The sequence below is a fragment of the Harmonia axyridis genome, chromosome 4 (assembly GCF_914767665.1).
Source record: "Harmonia axyridis chromosome 4, icHarAxyr1.1, whole genome shotgun sequence".
NCBI classification, from domain to species: Eukaryota; Metazoa; Arthropoda; class Insecta; order Coleoptera; family Coccinellidae; genus Harmonia; species Harmonia axyridis.
The window spans coordinates 39,177,396-39,197,013 of NC_059504.1; the positions used below are offsets into that span (position 1 = coordinate 39,177,396).

The 19,618-nt window shown below is 34.4% G+C and overlaps 1 protein-coding gene across 4 annotated transcripts in view; it reads left to right on the forward strand.

The window, feature by feature from the left end:
• Positions 1–449: 449 nt before the first annotated feature.
• Positions 450–19,618, forward strand: part of LOC123679354 (inner centromere protein) — a 72,133-nt gene continuing 52,964 nt past the window's right edge. Inside the window, exons 1-2 of one of the 4 annotated variants that reach the window (XM_045616928.1) lie at positions 450–879; positions 1,488–1,550. In XM_045616928.1, coding sequence (XP_045472884.1) covers positions 1,514–1,550 — 37 coding nt within the window. In that variant the 5' untranslated portion in view covers positions 450–879; positions 1,488–1,513. Of the gene's footprint in view, positions 880–1,000; positions 1,258–1,487; positions 1,551–19,618 lie in introns of those variants that run through there. The other 3 variants (XM_045616925.1, XM_045616924.1, XM_045616926.1) reach the window with 3 other exon arrangements.

Sequence of the window (19,618 nt, forward strand, 5' to 3'; positions counted from 1 at the left end):
AAATTACTGCAGAAATTACCTGCTCTAGCTTTAGCTCTAATTGACATTGATACTCAATTTTGTGGATATAATTATTTCAGAATTTCAGTGAAATAGAATAACGTTCGAAATATTTCATATTATTAATTCTGAAACTTTCAATAAAGGACTCTGCTTTTATACCCGGATAAGTTTTTGTCGTTTTTTCTCTTAAGGATCGAACTCGGCAATTCCATTTCGGCGTTCTTTCCATAAAAGGCCAAAACAAGTTTATCTTTAAGTGTATTCGACCGTTGATGGTAAGATTCCACTTCCTGTAGAGCCAAATTTAATTATTCGTCACCCACGTATGGATAAAAAAACGACAATTTCAACTCGCTATCATTATCAATCACATGAAGTTCACGAAAGATCAAAATAATTAGTTGCGAAATATAACGTTCAGAATGATTCGAAAATAATTGATCTTGTTCATCATGCAATATGTTGCTATCCAGAAGTATTGCCTTCCTCTTCTCAAAACTCTGTTTGACCTTTCTCACTTTCCATTATTTGCTCCAGGACCGTTGAAATGAATCATCTTGCAATAGTTGTTTATAAATAAATTCACCGAACGTACTTCTTTGTTCTAAATTTGAATTTGGTGGTTACAACTATTTGAATACCGGTCGTCGAATCACGTTCGTTCATTTTGAAAAATGCACCAATGGCAAGTAGGCTTTCCCCGTGTGTATCTGACGGCCGTTTCTGTCAGAAGTTTATAAAAGAACTGATGGGTATCCGCTTGCAAACTATTCATCTTGCAGATTCAGTCCAATATATGGGAGATACGTTTTAAAAGTGTACCTCAAGTTATTTTTGAGTGACAGTTTTTATTTGAGTTTCCTTTTATTCGACCTGGTAAGTTGGAATATTCACCTATGTTTCACCTGTTCATGTAGAGGTTAACAATTTTTTTTTAACTGAACGATTTCCAGATGTCGATGGACATTACAATCCTCAACGAAATTATTGTCAGAATGAATGTTTTCCTTTTTTCTCTTTCAATTCCAGCATGAATTATATTCGATATTCCTACACCATTATCATAAGTGTTGTCTTTTTTGAGCAACAGGTGTATAATCTATAGGTCCCCATTTGAGTATAACCGTTTCGAAAAAACTGACATAATCAGCAGTTTTTATGTTAATGTGGATGTCAATTTTGAGTTCTATATTTTGTATCGGTATTTTGAAGTTTCCACAATTATATAGAAAAGTTTCAAATTCTGGAGACGAGGTGTGGATGTTAGAGGACTCTTGGGTCAGAACCGTATTTGAAATAATTTCAACACAGTGATTCTGGAAATCTAATTTACCTTTATAGGTACTTTGAAGTAGTCAGAAAGTGTCAGGGATTGGTAGTTTTTATTCAAGCAAATTTTCAATAATGCTTTTACGGGTTTGCATGAAATCAAAAATGATAATTGAGATTTGCTGGATTATTTTGTATATTATATATTTTCACAGGTGAACAATCCTTAATACTCTATACAATGGCCGAAGTTATGAATGTTTCTACTCCATTAGAATGTAAGTACCTACATAAATTTCTCTTGAATTTTCCTATAAGATTATATTAATATTCGTATTTTTTTAAGTCGGTGATAAATGAGTTTTACTGAATATTTTATCGGAAGAATTTATTCCGTTAAGTTAACAACGTAGCCATTTGATAATTCTTATCGGTCAAGATACAATTTCTAAGGCAATTAATTGTCTTTATGGCAATATACCGTAATCATATCATGAAAAATTCTCTATTGTATTATGATATCTCAAGCTGAAGGGTTACTGTCCTAGCGAATAATCACTCTTTATCTAACTTGAGACGAGAAAACCATTTACGGTAGGGAAATATTCCTTTCATTAGGTTCTCAAAATATTGCAGAATTTTTCAACTTTGTCCTTAATATAGATTTCTGGTTGGCCTTATTAGCGATTTACTTGTGTGGGTTTTACTGACACCCATCTGTCTCTAGGAAGTGGTAGTTTTACATGGATACAACTCGCAATAGAATGGGCGCTCATATTTTCAAAAATTTCGGTCTTATTCCTTTTTGTCCAGTGCGGTAATCATATGAACTCTCAACCTTGGTAATGAATGATCGTAAGTATAATGACTAGGTACTTAACATTCGTGAACATACTGCCCACAAGAAGTATTCTCCTGAAATTGGGTCAGATCTAAATCCGAGCTTTATTTTTTATTTATTTTCATCTTTGATGAATTTTAGTAAATTTTTTTTCGAAGTATTCTATTCTAGCTGAGATATTTGTGGTTGATTGAAGATGAATTCATACTAAGTTTCATTTTGTTGAAGTATTTTCTGATGAAGGAAATTGGGAGAAACAGCAATATAATTTATTGAATGATTATCTCAATTCAATTAAAAAAATAGATTCCTAATGTTTGAAATTCGAGGAATAGATTTCTTCGAAAACTTGCATACATTTATAACATAAAGAAAAAAATTACATTTTACAAAGTGAGATCTTCTAGAATATAAAAGGAAATTATAAATTACAGTGTAAAATGTGCAGTGTTTTTATATTTCCTGTTATCCTGATGTATTGAACTGCTCCTTTTGTGAGATCGATTTCAGTCACTGGAGTTATACAAGGTCGCTTTGATCGTATACCAGAAAAAAGTGTTAAAAATTTTTAGGCGTTTTAGGCAAATGGTATTGGACAAGAGTGTTATTTCAAAATTGAAAGAATGTTACACTCTAGTTGAGCTTCAGCTTTTTTCCTCATATTTCATAATTTTTGAGAAATAACTTCAGTATCACCATTTTTCGATTCACAATAACCCTTTCAACCAATTAATTTATATGTATTTAATAATGATGGATATTTCAACATAAAAAATATATGAAGGGTTTCTGATATTTATACCTACCTACTTGAAAGTTTGTTTTGGTCTATACTTGACGCAAACTCATCTTGGATTGATTCAAATTAAAATTCCTACTTGAACTTGAAGGCACTTACGAATATCTTGTTTCATTATGAAATGATGAGTCGTTGAGAAAATAATTTCTTCTTGGAAATACAGCGGCGTATCAATTTTGTTTCCGAGCCTGCCGAAGGTAGAATTAAGGGCAAGTACTTATGGAATGAATTATATTTTAGGTCTGAAAACCAGATCCCCTGTTCACCTGTATAAAGACATAATTATACAGGGTGTTCCACCATAGACGCGGTGCTGTATAACGGTTAAGCACTGATATTTTCAAATTTTTCTTCGACCCAGTATCATTAGGCTCCATAAGAGCTAGTCTAATTATTTTGAAATACTCGGGGTGTACCAAAAAGTGTGAATGACAAAATGTTTTTTATGGTATACCCTGTTTTTTACTGAATTTTCTGATTACATGGAAAAAATGAACGAAGTTTTGTGTACTCAAAACTTTTCTGAGATATTTTGATTCTTCATAAATTTAAGGGTCTTTGGAAAAACCTTATACCTTCGAAATTAATTAATTTTTTTAAATAATATTTTGAAAGTGAATACAAGAAGAACGGAGGTACGTACTGACTTTTCGATAATCATTGAGAGTTTGACTGGTTGTTCAAAATGAGACGATTCATTGATAACTTCTTTAAATGGCAAATCCTATATTTTATTTTTTCATTTGGTAGATTATTTTTGGAGGATGCTAATATTTGCACATAATAACATTCATTTTGAACATTTAATAGTGTTTTCATATCTTATCAAAAATTTTTAGGGCGAAAGACCATTGTCTCAAACCCCAACATGCAAATTATCAGCACAAAATTATGGTTAGTTTTCTATAAACGTCTAATAGGCCATCCCGGTGAATCACCCTGTATATTATTCAAGCTGAAAGGAGCATATCGAATAAAACTGGTCCAAGCGGTTACATATCAGGTCGTGAAAGACCCTCTTGCACTGTGTGTCTATGTCCTGTGTCGCCTACGTCGGTAAACGTGCTCGAACGGGTCCACATTTCTTAGGGCCCAGAGGTCCCATGCATCCGAAGCGTTCACCTCCATATATGTGTGACTAACTACCGTATTAATTCTTTTGTCTTGGGCGCTAGAGCTCTCTGGCACCAGATCGTGTCTTTGAATCTCTGAATAGGTAATGGGTGCAATCGTAGATAATGCGAAGGCGGAAACAGCCGTTTATTGCATCTATGCGATGGTCGAGGACCGTACGAAGAGGTGGGTTCTTGGGTATTTGCAGTCGAGGACCGATTTGTGGTTTTGATGTCTTTAGTCGTTACGGTTTACTTGAATTTTAAGTTGAGTATTTACTTATGTTCGTAGATTCTGGTTGGCTTCCAATTTGGGCCCTGAACTCATACTATTTACCGTCAAGGTTATCGGATCCAACACCAACAGATTTTTCAAGGACCTTTTCCACTGGGGTTAGTTTATAGCCCCTGATGGTAGACCAATTTTGTCAACTTCGGTCATATTTCTCAGTTAATCTTAAAATCGAATTCAGTATTTCTACCGAATGTGATTTTCTGCTTTGAGATCAATCGATTTCAATTTCAAAGCAGGGAATGGTATTCTTTTGGATTCAATTTTAAAGAAGGAAGCACCGAAGTTAAGTCAGGACTTTTTGAGCGTTCGACATTCATGCTCCAATTGAGCCTTTGTCTTGTCTTCTTCTTCCAATTCCTATCCATTCCGGTTTTTGGCATCTTATCGTCTAACGAATAGGCAATAGCAGGTTTCTGTAACTGTAAGAGCAGCTCTGCAAAATTTGCCTTTCAACAAAAAATCCTTGGCTATTTTGTCCGAGTTTGGAAGGATATATCTGAAACTACATGCATGCTAGTTTTACTTTGTTGACAAGGGATTCATCAAGCCAAGTAGCTTGACATTTTAACCAACTACTTGACTTGAAAATCAAGCTCGTGAAAAATTACATACTTGAGCTTGTCTTGATTTTAGATATTTATTGCTTGACTTGATATCAAGCTACTTGATATTATATGAGCTTGATGTGCACGCGTTGCACTGCATATATTTTTGTGATCTTGTGCGCGCTTAGACCTCGAGTGCTGAGAGACTGAAGTATACGCCAGTGTGACTTTATTAGTAGTTTTCTCACATTTCTATGAAATCTATTGGTAGTTTCTGCTATTTCTGCTATTGCCTATTGGTTAGGCGACAAATCTATAAGATGCCTCGACTTGTGCTTGACTTGAAACCAAGTCAAGCGATCTGGTTTAATCTGGTGACCAGCCCGCCCACCTGATTCAATTCCCTTAGTTCACTGGTAAAAGAAAAAGATCATTTAAAGCGAATTGAAGTGTTATGTGATGGCTTCTTAACAAATTTCTCATCCTGTCGAAAGTTGATCTGGCTTTCTCAATTTCGCTGATTTTTTCTGCGAATGATCCCATTCTTCATTCACATTAGTTCCGAGGTAAGTGGAGCTTAACAGAATTGTGTACAGGTATATGTGGTCTCCAAGGGCAGGTACCTGAATGATTTGATCATTTACTTATTCAGACGGATTTTATTCATGAAGTACTTTTCAGTCATTGAATCCTTTCAGTGAATTTCAATATTAATTACTTATAAACTACGAATGATATACCCAATTTTTTGTAAATAAACCTAGGCATGAAACTTTCAACGTTCTGCTGTTTGAGAAAATTATTGGGAATTCATTTTACACCGGTGACTGTATATTCCCATTGATTTGATCGAAGTATAGAAGTTACGAGCATTGTGGTTTCAATCATTGAAACATACTATATTCAAATTCGAGACATTGACCGAATGTAAACTCCTTCGCATCAATTGTCATGAATGATTTTCACTCGCCCACCTTACTCTCCAGACATGGCTTAATTCGTTACTCCACTTTACGGGTTATTGAACGTTTTAAGATACATATTTATTTAGAATTCCTTGTTGATGTATAACGGTCGTTCCTTATATTGTTGGTTTTGATGCAACTAAACTGATGGTGACGATTTTATTCGTAATAATTTAAATTACAGTTACAGTTTGATACATTTGTTGTCATTTATTATGAATTAGAGTGATGATTTATTTCAGTTTTGATATTCTGAAATTCTGAGAAGTAGTTTATTGAATTTGTTGTGAAAGTATCTCGACCTCTCCTTGATTCTACAGTTGAGGAAAAGTATACAACATTTTATGAAATTACACATTCAATGACACATTCTACGTCGAAAAATAAAAAAATATATCTTCATATACATAGAAACCTTATCTGAAAAGGTAACATTTTCAAATACAGGATGTTCCCCAAAGATGGTTTTTCTTGAATTTCGAAATAAATCGCTCGTATCGAGTCAGTGACAGTTAGTGCCGAGGGCAAAGTTAGCAAAAAGTTTAATTCATTTCGGGATATAGAACACAAAGCTGTTGATGCTGTTTTCGAGAAGAATCTATAAACGTCAGAAATATATGGGCATTAAATGTAAATCAAAATATTCCATTTGATTTTTTGGGTGCTACTTTTTCAATAAAAGAGATTTTTCGCTCATTTCTCTTATCCGTTTGGTGAAGGACTATATCTTTTAATATTCGAAATAAAAACAAGAAATGTGAAATATCGAAAGTGAAAATTCAATTCGAAGAAAAATATATGGATTTTTGAGAGAAAAGTGTGAAGATATACTGCTAGATTTGCTATCTTCCTACCAATAGTCACTCTTCAAATCACAAGGATGCACATTCTGATAAAAAACGAAAGCATATAGGCTGCCCCAGAAGTTGATACCAAGGCGGAATCGGGAAACAGGCTAAGTCATAATAGTAATCAGAAAAATATAAAAAGCAATTTTGTACAATCACGTGGCCAGCCCGTACGCCTGATTCAAATCCCGTAGGCTTTTTCACCGGAGAGCAATGAAAGAAACAGTTTATTTGAAGCTGATTCAAAATGTAGCTGAACTGCGGAAGAAATACTTTCTTCCGCCTTCGACAGTAAATTGTTCTCAATTTAACGTACCTAATCAGATTTCGTATCCAACGTTTCGTGCTCTCTGGGCCACCCTCAACCTCATTTTTTTCAATACGGACCTGTTTATTTTATGACACTTTTCGAAATAACTTTTAACGCTGAATTCAACGATATATCATACAATGTCATTCAATGTTGATTTTCAGATGATTTTGGCCCTTATCCAATTTTCTTTGGGTCAGATCTGTAGTGAATGCAATTTATTAAAAACTGCTGTTAATAAAATAGTCAAGAGACGCGAATACAATGATTTTAAATTTGAATACCAAGCCTTGCAAAACTTATATCGTAATGATATCAAAATAAAGTTCGATTCTGTAATTTGTTTCAATGGAACAAATGACAAATCCAACAATAGTGATTTCTCGCGAGATTGAGAATGTATTGGAAGGTATTCAAGAAGACAAAATAAGCAAATGTATAAGAAGTATGGGTTCCGGAACCGTTAAGTGAATTTTACAAAATGTTGGACATTTCGAACACTTACTCCATCCATATTCATTTACTTTTGAATAACCATTCGATTTTTCTTTCATTAAATGATAATTCGTTTAATTATTATGAATTGAAATATGTAAATAATTATTACTCGTTTCTTGATTTGATTCTGATATGTTCCATTTAGTTCAAGATGAGTAAGATGATTTTCTCATCGAAATGTATTGCATGTTGTTAATTAAACTAAAGGTTCTTAAATGTAATACAGATCCGATCCAAAGAAATTTGGATAAGGGTCGAAATCACCTGAAAATCAACTTTGAATGACATTATATGATATATCGTTGAATTCAAAGTTGAAAGTTATTTCGAAAAGTGTCTCAAAATATACAGGTCCGTATTGAAAAAAAGGTTGAGGATGGCCCAGAGAGCACGAAACGTTGGATACGAAATCTGATTAATTGAGAACAATTTACTGTCGAATAAAAAATTCCTGTAACATTTTTTGATAATATTTGAAATAAAGTGGGAAAAAAAGAAAAATCAAAATGATAGAATTCACTTTTCTTATGACATCTCAATAACCGGCCCTGATAATCTCGATTTGTTTGAACTTCTTGATAATGCTTCTATGCATGCAACTTTTTCTCCAGTTTACCGACCTTCTAACTCTTATGGTTTAAAAGTTACCAATACAATCCCATTGAAAAAGTGGCCACCCTGTATATTGCGGTTGAAAGAGGGCAGTTTGAACGTCTTGTAAATTCAGTTTATCTTACCATTAAACGAAACTGAATTTCGTCAAGAAAAAACTTATTTTTCTCCGATTGACAGCAAATATTGATTTTGCAGGCATATTTCAATCAGCAAAGTATTACTTTTCATGCTTAGGCAGCAAAATAACTGATTTTCTGCCTAGACAGCAAAGTGATCATTCTCATTGGGAATAAAACATTCGACATTTTCTGACAATCAATGGTTTTTGTCACCTTTCTCATTTCTTGAGGAGTAAGTACTTCTAAGTCGCTATCACCGTCCATAATATAAATATGTAGGTATATCCGATATTTTCCAAAAAAGTTGTCAAACTATAATTATCATGGACATAGCAACCAATCATTCCAACAATTGCGATTTCTATCAAATTCCGTTTTAATTTATCACTACAGGAAAAATAAAAAGAGTGTGGAAATTGTAATTATTCGCGAATACAATATCCTACAAATATGATTAAATACAATCGGAGAAAAAATTATAGGTTCAACTTGGCAGCAAAATAGATTGACAGTGCCTTGGCTGAATTTATAGCCTCGCTACGTTCGGCTATGAACTATCAGTCGCGGCAGTCAATATATTACTTTGCTGCCTAGTGAAACAAATAACTATTTTCGCCCAATCTAAGAAATAATGTAGTAAGTATTATACCATTTTAGAATCCTTATTGAATGCGCTGACTTTTGAAGTCATTCACCGAACTGATGTAGTACAATTTTTTTTCAGTAGAGTCAGTTAAAATTGGGCGAAATGCAGGAGTTCCAAAATTAGAGGTAAACTGGAAAAAACTGCTGACAGTTGCTGTCATACAGTTTTTCCATCTAGAAGCCATTTGTAATTCGAAATTTCGAAAAATATTACGAAATCTTCCTTTATTCGATATATTCGATCATAATCCGCGCTGCAAAGAGTTAATCCACTCGGAAATACACTCGTATAGCTCTCGAACCGTTTTATCTCAGTCCCTCGCATTGTCCTCTTTGCCGCGGTTTCTATGTCGGAATATTCAAGCATGTAACCCGCTCGAAAAAAAGATTCCGGACGGGATCGTCAAGGTTGTCGGGAGATACACGGTTTCCATATGTGCGTTGTTCTCGGCGCGACTCGCCTCTTGCTGCACGCTCAACGGAGCTCGATAAAGGGTTTCCTTGACGGACCCACCCTGACCCTGATCGTCTAGTCTGCTCACCTGCGGTTTCTCTTTCGTTCCAAACTTGGGGCTGAAAATGACGCCGATCTCTGGTTTTGGAGGTCGGGATTTCCACGTTTCCCCGTTTTCTCTTTCTACGTTAGGTTGAATAATGAAGGTTTTTAATTATATTAACGAACGTTTGTGTTTTAACGTTTATTATTTCCATTGACTTATTCACGCTCTTGTTAAATGAACCGTCAGGTTTTGATTATCGATATTCCAATCTGGACTATTGCCTCTGATTGTTCTGTCAAGTTTGGTTTATTTTTATAGAGTAATAAACATATATAGAGGAAGTATACGCAATTTGTACCGGGTTTTCACCATAATTTGACCCCCCCCCCCTTTAACTTTGTTGCTGAAAGAGGTACAAAAAAATGTTTTTCACAAAAGTTTCACGAAATCGACTAGTGTTTTTTAAAATGATTTCACTAAACGAAATATATACAGAGAGGGCAAAATATTGATTGAAACTTCATTTTTTCGAATGGAACACCTTGTATATTTTACTATATTCGACTAGCTCTTTTTCCCCTGATTTCGGATATATAACATATGTTTGGCCTATCTCTCTTATTCTGAGTACCACAGAGTTGCAAATTTTAAGAACCACCTGGTATGCTCAGTAATCAGTTTTCAAGTGGTAGGCTGCGATAACTCAAAATGCCCTTTTTTGAGTTATCTCGTTGGGAATTTGACTATATGTCATATCGTTCCAACGAGATAACTCAAAAAAAAGGCATTTTGAGTTATCGCAGCCTACCACTTGAAAACTGATTACTGAGCATGCCAGGTGGTTTTTAAAATTTGAAACTCTGTGGTTCTCACAATAAAAGAGTTTGACCAAACATATGTTATATATTCGAAGTCAGGGGAAAAAGAGCTAGTCAAATAGAGAAAAATATACAGGATGTTCCATTTGAAAAAATGAAGTTGCAATCAATATGTTGCCCACTCTGTATATATTTCGTTTTGTGAAATCATTTTAAAAAACACTAGTCGATTTCGTGAGACTTTTGTAGAAAACATTTTTTTGTACCTCTTCTAGTAACAAAGTTAAAGGGGGGGTCAAATTATGGTGAAAAACCCGGTACATGTCCCCAACATGGTTAGATTACGTTGTCGGATTGTGATATATTTTCAAATCCACAATTTTACTATATCATTATGAATGTATATTATATTGAATGAAATATATTTATTTGAGTGATTCCCGATTAAATATGCAAATTTGAATATTTGGAATCCGATATTTTGCCTAATTGTCGCATTAATGATAAGCAGAATATTTATTATTATCTGTATCTACCTGCTGAAATCGAAGATTTTGCAACTTTTGCTCTCCAAGTATCATCGGTTGATTCACGTCGTTTGGCGCGCTTGAAGTTTGTTTTCTGAATTCTGATATATTTAGGTATTTATTTCAATATATTTGGAGTTGATATGAAACGCTGATTTACTCTGTTACATTAGAAGTGTGTTCTGTGGAGAGAAACTAGCGAATCGAGTGAAATATCGTATCACTGATGTTTTCATTTCTGCGCGCTTCATGTCAAACTCGATGTCAAATTTGATAGTTCATGTTGTGGTAAAATTTGCTTACTGAAAATGACATATACTCCTTCTATTTATGTTTATTACTCTTATGTTTATTATACAGGGTGATTCACCGGGATGGCCTATTAGACGTTTATGGAAAACTAATCATAATTTTGAGCTGAAAATTTGTATATCGGGGTTTGAGACAATAATCTTTCTCCCTAAAATATTTTCAGATCTCTACAACTTCCGGTTATACCGGAAACAGACAACTACTTCCTTATTTCAAATGGCACACCCAGTATATTATTGCATCATTAGATAGCTTCTTTGATGGCAATTTCGACAATATGCCATACTTTGGGTAAAAATTCAACGGTTCATGAGTTATTGGGATTCTTATGAAAAAAATGGTGACGATGAGGACTCACATTTTTTTTAATATTCAGGCAGCCGGAAATGTTCGAATTGCTTATGAAAAATGTCATGAAAAGGATATGGTGCTGCAATTGTAGCGGTAGCAACCATTTGGGTGATGTCGTTTTTCATCGTTAATAGCATACTTCCCTTTTTACAACTTAATATACGTTCATTGATTTCACTTAAAATATACTCGTTTTTTTTTTAATATCAAATTGAAACGTTTTATTAGGAAACCCGTTATTTTTATTATTATATTTTTCTTCAGTTTCATGTCAATCATTTTTCAATTCCTGTTTGTGCATATCCATTTGTTTAAAATCAACATTCCACAATCTAATTGATTGAAAATGTGTCCATAACGTTCAATCAAATTAATAGGGACTTTAGAGAACCCTCAGAGAACAGGGGGTTTAAACTCCGACTGTATCTGAAATGGCAATCTGTACATTTGCGGAACGATAGTAATTTATTGATGAAATATACATGTCCTCGCTAATGTCACAGTGGTCCCGGGGGACTTCGTATCAAAAAGAGTCGCTGATATACTACTCATAGATTCATTCTGTATCCCCTCAGCGGCACGCAATTCCATTGTGGAATTAATGGCCGAAAGTTGTAAGAGAATGGAAAGCCGTATAATTAACACTCGACAAACGAAAGTGATTTCCCCATAAAGGGATCGCGCCCGAGGGAACGAGAATGGCATGATGGAATTTATTTGTTGGTCTTTTAGGTGCAATAATAAACTTTTAAAAATAGCACACAACAAAAATTTCGACTGGAACTTTTGTATATTCGTTTCGAATGGTGAATATATTTATAAAGTATTTTCCTATTTAAAGGAAATGTCATTTTGATATTAATAATTAAACGAGTATATTTCGAAAAAATCAATGGATGTTTATTTCATTGTAAAGAGGAGTATGTTATTAACGTTGTAACGGTATTAGGATATGAGACAAAAGGCCGCCACGGCTCCAGTTGCAGCACTATATCCTTTTCATGAAATTTTTCATGACCAATTCGCATATTTGCGGCTGTATCTCCTCGATAATTTCTCGAATTCCATCTTCAGAGCATTGAATCGATTGTGGAGCATTGGCATAGATGGACCTTATCTTTCATGTGGCTCCAAAGAAAAAAGTCTAAAGGTGTTGAATCGCAGAATATCGGGGTCTCTTCGAAAAATAACAAGGACAGGAAACTTTTTTTGCAACATTTCGATTGTTTCATTTCTATAAAAAATCATTAATCATAACTCGGTAGCGCAATTTATCCACCGTAATAGTTGCACCAACTTAATTTTCGAATAGATAAGGCCCTATCACATAACCTCAAAAACCGCACCAAACAATGACACGTTGAGAATGGAGACGCTTTTCAACAATCATACTTGGATTTTTCGAGCCTTGAATGCGACAATTCTGCTTATTTTCGATGCCTTATCATTGAAGATGGTTTTACAATCTTCCATCAGCGAGGATACGACGCGACGTTGATAGTGATCGACCGGCTGGAGTTCAAGATCTTAGTCCTCATGCAAAATACGGCATTATGTCGTTTGTGGAAAGCCTTATTCCTAAGATCGACGAGGAATCGACAAACCTGGGTCTTCGTTAGCACTAAGAACGGCTATAGCAAAATTTTTGGAAACTGTAACAGTCAAATTTTCTCCATTTTCGTAGTGAATTTCAACAATTCAAGTTTTATTAACAAAATTAGAACTTGCGCACATAAGTAACTTTATTTTTTATGAATCAATATTAAATTGGCAATTATTTTTTGAGGATATACTGTCCTCAATATATCTTTCAGCAACAATCCTATCTTTCCCAGCACCTAACCACTCAGCACGATTTTGTTCCACAAGATATGGCAGAATGATCGGATATGCAACAGAAATAGGAAAATTAATATACATTTACTACGATAAAATTAAATTGAATTTTCGAATTTATGGATACAGATGATACTGATATTAACGGGTATTGAGAGATGTTGATGCCCTCGAGTTTGTAAGTTGTGGCAAAAACATCTTCTCAATGCCGTTGGTACCGGGTTTTTCACCATAATTTGACCCCCCCTTTAACTTTGTTACTAAAAGAGGTACAAAAAATGTTTTCCACAAAAGTTTCACGAAATCGACTAGTGTTTTTTAAAATGATTTCACACAACGAAATATATACAGAGTGGGCCACATATTGATAGCAACTTCATTTTTTCAAATGGAACACCCTGTATATTTGACTAGCTCTTTTTCCCCTGATTTCAAATATATAACATATGTTTGGCCTATCTCTCTTATTCTGAGCACCACAGTTTCAAATTTTAAGAACCACCTAGCATGCTCAGTAATCAGTTTTCAAGTGACAGGCTGCGATAACTCAAAATGCTCTTTTTTGAGTTATCTCCTTGGCAACGATATGATATATAGTCAAATTGCCAACGAGATAACTCAAAAAAGATCATTTGCAGCCTACCACTTGAAAACTGCCAGCTTGCATGCCAGGTGGTTCTTAAAATTTGAAACTCTGTGGTACTCAGAATAAGAGAGATAGGCCAAACATATGTTATACATTGAAATCAGGGGAAAAAGAGCTAGTCAAATATAGAAAAACATACAGGGTGTTCCATTTGAAAAAATGAAGTTGCTATCAATATGTGGCCCACTCTGTATATATTTCGTTTTGTGAAATCATTTTGAAAAACACTAGTCGATTTCGTGAGACTTTTGTAGAAACCATTTTTTTGTACCTCTTTTAGTAACAAAGTTAAAGGGGGGATCAAATTATGGTGAAAAACCCGGTACATAAATAACTATTAAATTCTTTTTCATTTCTTCAAAATAGTTGTTTCAAAGTGCCCCTTTGCATGTTATTAATGTAATTTTCTGGACGAATATGAATGGGTGCAATCCATCGAATTAGTATTTTTTCGAAGATTTATGGGACAATTTTTGAAAAATTACGTCAATACAAATTTGAACAAGATCGTAAAGGCTTCCTTCCGACTTCACAGCAGTTGATGTAATAAATAGAAACAATTATCGAACATTGGATTGTTTAATGGATTCGGCCATTACTTGGTGAAAATTCATTAAAAATGAAATAAAACAAAGTAATTCTCACGAAACTATTTAATTGTTAGCAACAATTTTCTCTATGTGGCTACATTTTTGACTGAGTCGACATCAGTCAAAAATGTAGGCTGAGGAAGCCACAGTGTGGCAAAACAATTGTTGCTAACAATTGAATATAGTGGATTGTTGTTCAACATAATCTTTTTTCTCTTTAAATTATATATTCAGTGCGATGAAAAGTTAAACGACATTCATTTAGGAAATCATGATCGTTCTGATGGGGACAAATACTGTTTTCTTCTTCTTATTTTTTTTTTCGGTTTTGCGTTTTTCCCCTTTCTTCATCGGTTCCACTGCCACCTATGAAGAACAACATTCAGCGGTCAAGCAAGTAAAATGTAACAAAGTTTTCTGCTAACATAGAAGTTTCGTTGTTTATCCAAGCAGTGATCCCAATAACAGTATCTTCTCTAGAATACAATTTAGAATCGTTACATTGTGTGGTGGAGACTCGAGAAAATCTCTTGAATTTTCCGGGTGTGCGCAACAATAGCCTTTACGCTCCATTTCCTCGAATGGGTATCGGAGGGTTAAAGATGCCACAGATCGCAGAGCTACCAGCTTTGATATCTTCCGAAGTGTATTCGGGTTTTCCACGTGTTTCTATTCCAACTTATCCCTTTTCTTACAAGAAAATGAGATATAAATAAAGGCTGACTCAACTAGATGATTCGTTTTTTAAATAAAATGAACTGCCTTCCGTTTGTCTCAGAAATTCGCAAAATATTATTGAATAGACATATTCATGGTGTTGATAGGTGATATCAATAAGCTCAGGGCAAAATTTTGACATGATCTCATCATCGGAATCATAGAAAATTCGATAATTTGGAAGAGAAATACTAAATATTTCTGTCGAAATTGATTCCTCGCATATCGCTTGGTGAATCATAATTTTAATATTAATAAAAAAAAATAAAATAAAACACTTGACTATACGCTAGAAACGTATGGTCAATTTTTTTTACATGTAGAGATTTACGGCTTGACTTGATATTCAAGCTGCTTGACTTGAAATCAACTCAGGTTCAAGTCAAGTAATGATTTTTCAATATCAAGTCCAGTACTTGATACATAAATACCTGACTTGGCATTGAAAAACTATTACTTGACTCAAACCTGAGTTGATTTCAAGTCAAGCACAAGTGAAGTAGCTTGAATATCAGGTCAGGACGTGAATCTCTAATTGCATGAAACACTAGGTTCTTCAGTGCAGATTCATTCTGATTCTGCTAGGAATTCGCTTGATCCATTCTTTCAATTTTTGGAAGAAATCTTAGTATTGCAGTTAATAATGAACACAAAAAATTTATAGTTTTTGTTTAATATCTCTTCGAAATTTGAAAGGTTCATCAATCGTATCTCAATTATTTCTATGATGAATTTCAAAATTTTTGCATTAATAACATTATGATGAAAAAATAAAAATCAAGCCATTTGAAGTTTTTCAAAAGAAAAAACATTCCGTTTTCAATTCCGTGTACATATTTCATTTTGAAAATGCAGAATATCTATAAATGGAAATATTATCAAATGAGAAAGCGTGGGACAAATGAAATCGTAAGGGTGTTTTATAAAAATTGATAATTCCATGATAAACAAAATTTTGAAATTCATCATCGAAATAATTGAGATACGATTCTGAAACTTTTTAATTTTGAGAGTGATATAAAACGAATACTATAAATTATTTTGAGAAGATAATTAGTGAGTTTGTTCTAAACTGCCATACGAATGTTTCTTCCAAAAATTTGAAGAATCGATAAAGCGATTTCCGCACAGAATTCAAATACACGTGCACTGAAAAACATAGGGAGGAAGGTATTGTATACACTTTCTTGAAATATTATTTCACAAATTGCAACAAGCAGTTGAGGTGTTGAGACTGAAAATATAATCAAGCAAAAATATTATCAGAAAAATAACAACATACCTACTTGGAAATAAGAAAGGAAAGTATCATAAAAAATATTTCTTATCTAACTAGGTATTCAAGAATTCTTTTTCTTGAAGAATTGATGGTGTGTACTTCTTTCTAATCATTGTTTTCCGCCGCCAAAGATAACAAACGTCAAAATTCCAACGACCCGCTTTTCCAACATTTTATCGGGAATGTAAATTCATACATTGTAACTTCTAAGGGAGATATCGGGCATCGTTTCTATTCCTCCTCATCTCCTGTTCTTCCAACGGGAGACCGTTTCGTTGCCTCGTAATGGAATGTAGGAACAGCGAGGTTGAGTCACTTCGAGGAAATTACTTCAGGTCATAACAGGCTGGTGCGCAAATAGTGCGAGGGTTCTTTGTTTTTTTGGTAGGTATCTATCTTGAGTCATGTGCAGAGATGTGAACGACCCTGATTTAATTTTAGTGTCTTTGTGTGTATGGATGTTTGCCTTGTAGTAGGTCAAGAGCTAATTATCTGTATTTTACGGTATTGTAAGTAATCTGACTCATACGGTGTTTTTTTGGTTTGTCGGTGTGGAGTTATGGAAATGAGATTATTCGATTCATTTCGATTGCGCGATAACTGATGTTTTGTTTTGACGTCTCAGATTCATTATTTTCGATGAAGAATTTTATTTTGAATTTGTAATGAGCTGAGGTTACCGACTTTTGTTGATCACAATAAAGATTGTCGTGTTGTGAATGAGGCCAACTACTTCATTTTTTTGGTCTTTTAGATTCATTTAAATTTAAACAGAATTTTATTTTGATTCTGATATATAAGCTGAGGGGACTGACGTTTGATGGTTACAAAAATATTGTCTTGTTCCGAGACCTACTACCTCAATTTGAGTCATTTTAGCACTGATGAAGGAATATTTTCGTGGGAAATTGAATCAACTTAGTTTGTTTGTTGTCGTTTCAACTCGCCTTGTCACTTAAAATCTGTGATATTAACATGTGTGAAGGATAACAAAGGGGTTATCAAAAAAAAAATCAAAGAAAAGGTAACTGACTTTTACCGTACTGATGAGGGTCGAAACTGAAAGCCCGAAACACGTGTCTACGGTTAGCACCTTTCCTTGAAGGATGTCCGTTATCCTTTTCTTCGTTTTTTTTTTGTAATATTAATGTTGTCAGCCATAATGACAAACAAGCATTTACTTCATCCGATTTTTCTAATAAATAGTTTTTTTTAAGCTTTTAAACAATAGAGTCCTTATTTCGCAAGAAATGTCAGAAAATCCTCCACGCAAAGGTAGGGTTGGAAATAATCTGAATTATTCGAGAAGGATAGTGATAGTAAGTAATGGGTGTGCATTTAGCTGCATAAGAAGTGTTAGAACTTATACAGGAAAAAAAAGATTTCTCTGTGGTTAAACTCCGTGCTGATTCGCACCATGTCCTTCGAACAAGAATCAACATTTCGAATAAGAAGCAATAAGAAGTTTCAATGGTTATTGTCTATGGTTTGACAGTTGAGAATGTCAAATTTATTAATTAACGCCAGAACAACAACTTATTTTGGATAAATAAATCAGTTCGCGAAGTTCATAGAGCACTTTGTCCATTTTACGGTCAACATAATGGGCCTAGTGTGTAAGCAATTCCTGCTGTTATTGATCGCACTAATTGTACTCTTCTCGATTCAAAACCATCAACATGATAAAGAAATGTTCGTACCAAAGAGAATATTGGTGCTGTAGTGCGATACGTCGGCGTCGCCAGCAATTCCTGCTGTTATTGATCGCACTAATTGTACTCTTCTCGATTCAAAACCATCAACATGATAAAGAAATGTTCGTACCAAAGAGAATATTGGTGCTGTAGTGCGATACGTCGGCGTCGCCATTCTCAACTTGTTGGCCTTTGTCTTTCGACTATGTGAAAATTCAACATAAGGATCTTGGCTTAGATGCCTATAAAATACAAATCGTGCAAGAATTAAAGCCAAATGAGCATTGTTTACGTCGCATTTTTGCTGATAGGGCTAATTTGAAACTGGCATAAGATGAGTATTTTTTACAGAAGAATTGTGTTAGTGTTGAATGGCTTAGTAAATAAGCAAAATTGCCGTCTACTGAACAAAGACGATTTCTCAACTAAAAATCGACGACATTTGGTTCCAACAAGACGGCGCCATAAAGTGCGTTTAACTATCAATTTATTGCAAATTCAATCTGCTGACAATTTTAACTAGCCCTCTAGTTCTTGCGACTTAACGCCTCTCGATTCCGTTAAGAAATTGGTTTATGCCGACTAACCAGCAACTCTCGAAAAATTGTAAGCCAATGTTCGAACTACCTTTGAAGCCATACGTCCAGATTCAAAAGGAAAAGTAGTAAAAAATTGGACTGATCGAATGGACTATTAAACTCGTAGCCTCGGCGGACATATGCCAGAAATTATATTTGAAAAATAAATGCCATGAAATTATCTATCAGATCATAATGAAATAGTTTAATTATACAGTGGGGAAAGTCCAACTTTTCTCAAGAGCGTGGAAGTTTGTGGCACGAGGCTGAAAGGCGAGTGCCGCAAACGCACGAGTGAGAAAAAAACTGTTGCACACTTTACTTTTCCTGCAACTACTATGCAAATTAGCGTATTCTTCATTGCTTACTCTATTTCACAGTATTGCTCATACTGTAAGATATATTATTCCACACGGCACTTTGCCCACACCTCGCTTGGTAGACCAATGAAATTGGGCTTTTGAGAAGTCGTTCTTATGGAAACGCATGAAATAAACGAAATAAACAGATACTGTCAACGAAGGCCATTTCGAAATGAATAAGGTACATTACTTGAATTATTCAAATATGTTGCAGTTGAAGGAGAAGTGTAATGAGCAACATATGGAGAAATTCCTTTTCTCACTCGGGCGGAAAGTTGGACTTTCCCCACGTGTTGCACATTATACTATTTCCTACAACTGAACAAATTTAAATAAATTTACTTAATTCAATTCAAAATGGCTTTCGTTGGCAGTATATGTTCTTTTTTTGCGTTTCTATAGAAACGACTTCTCAAAAGCCCAATTTCATTGGTCTACTAAGCGTGGTGTGGGCAAAGTGCCGTGTGAAATAATATTTCTCACAGTATGAGCAATACATAATTTTGAAATTGAGCAAGCTATGAAGAATACGCTACTTTTCATA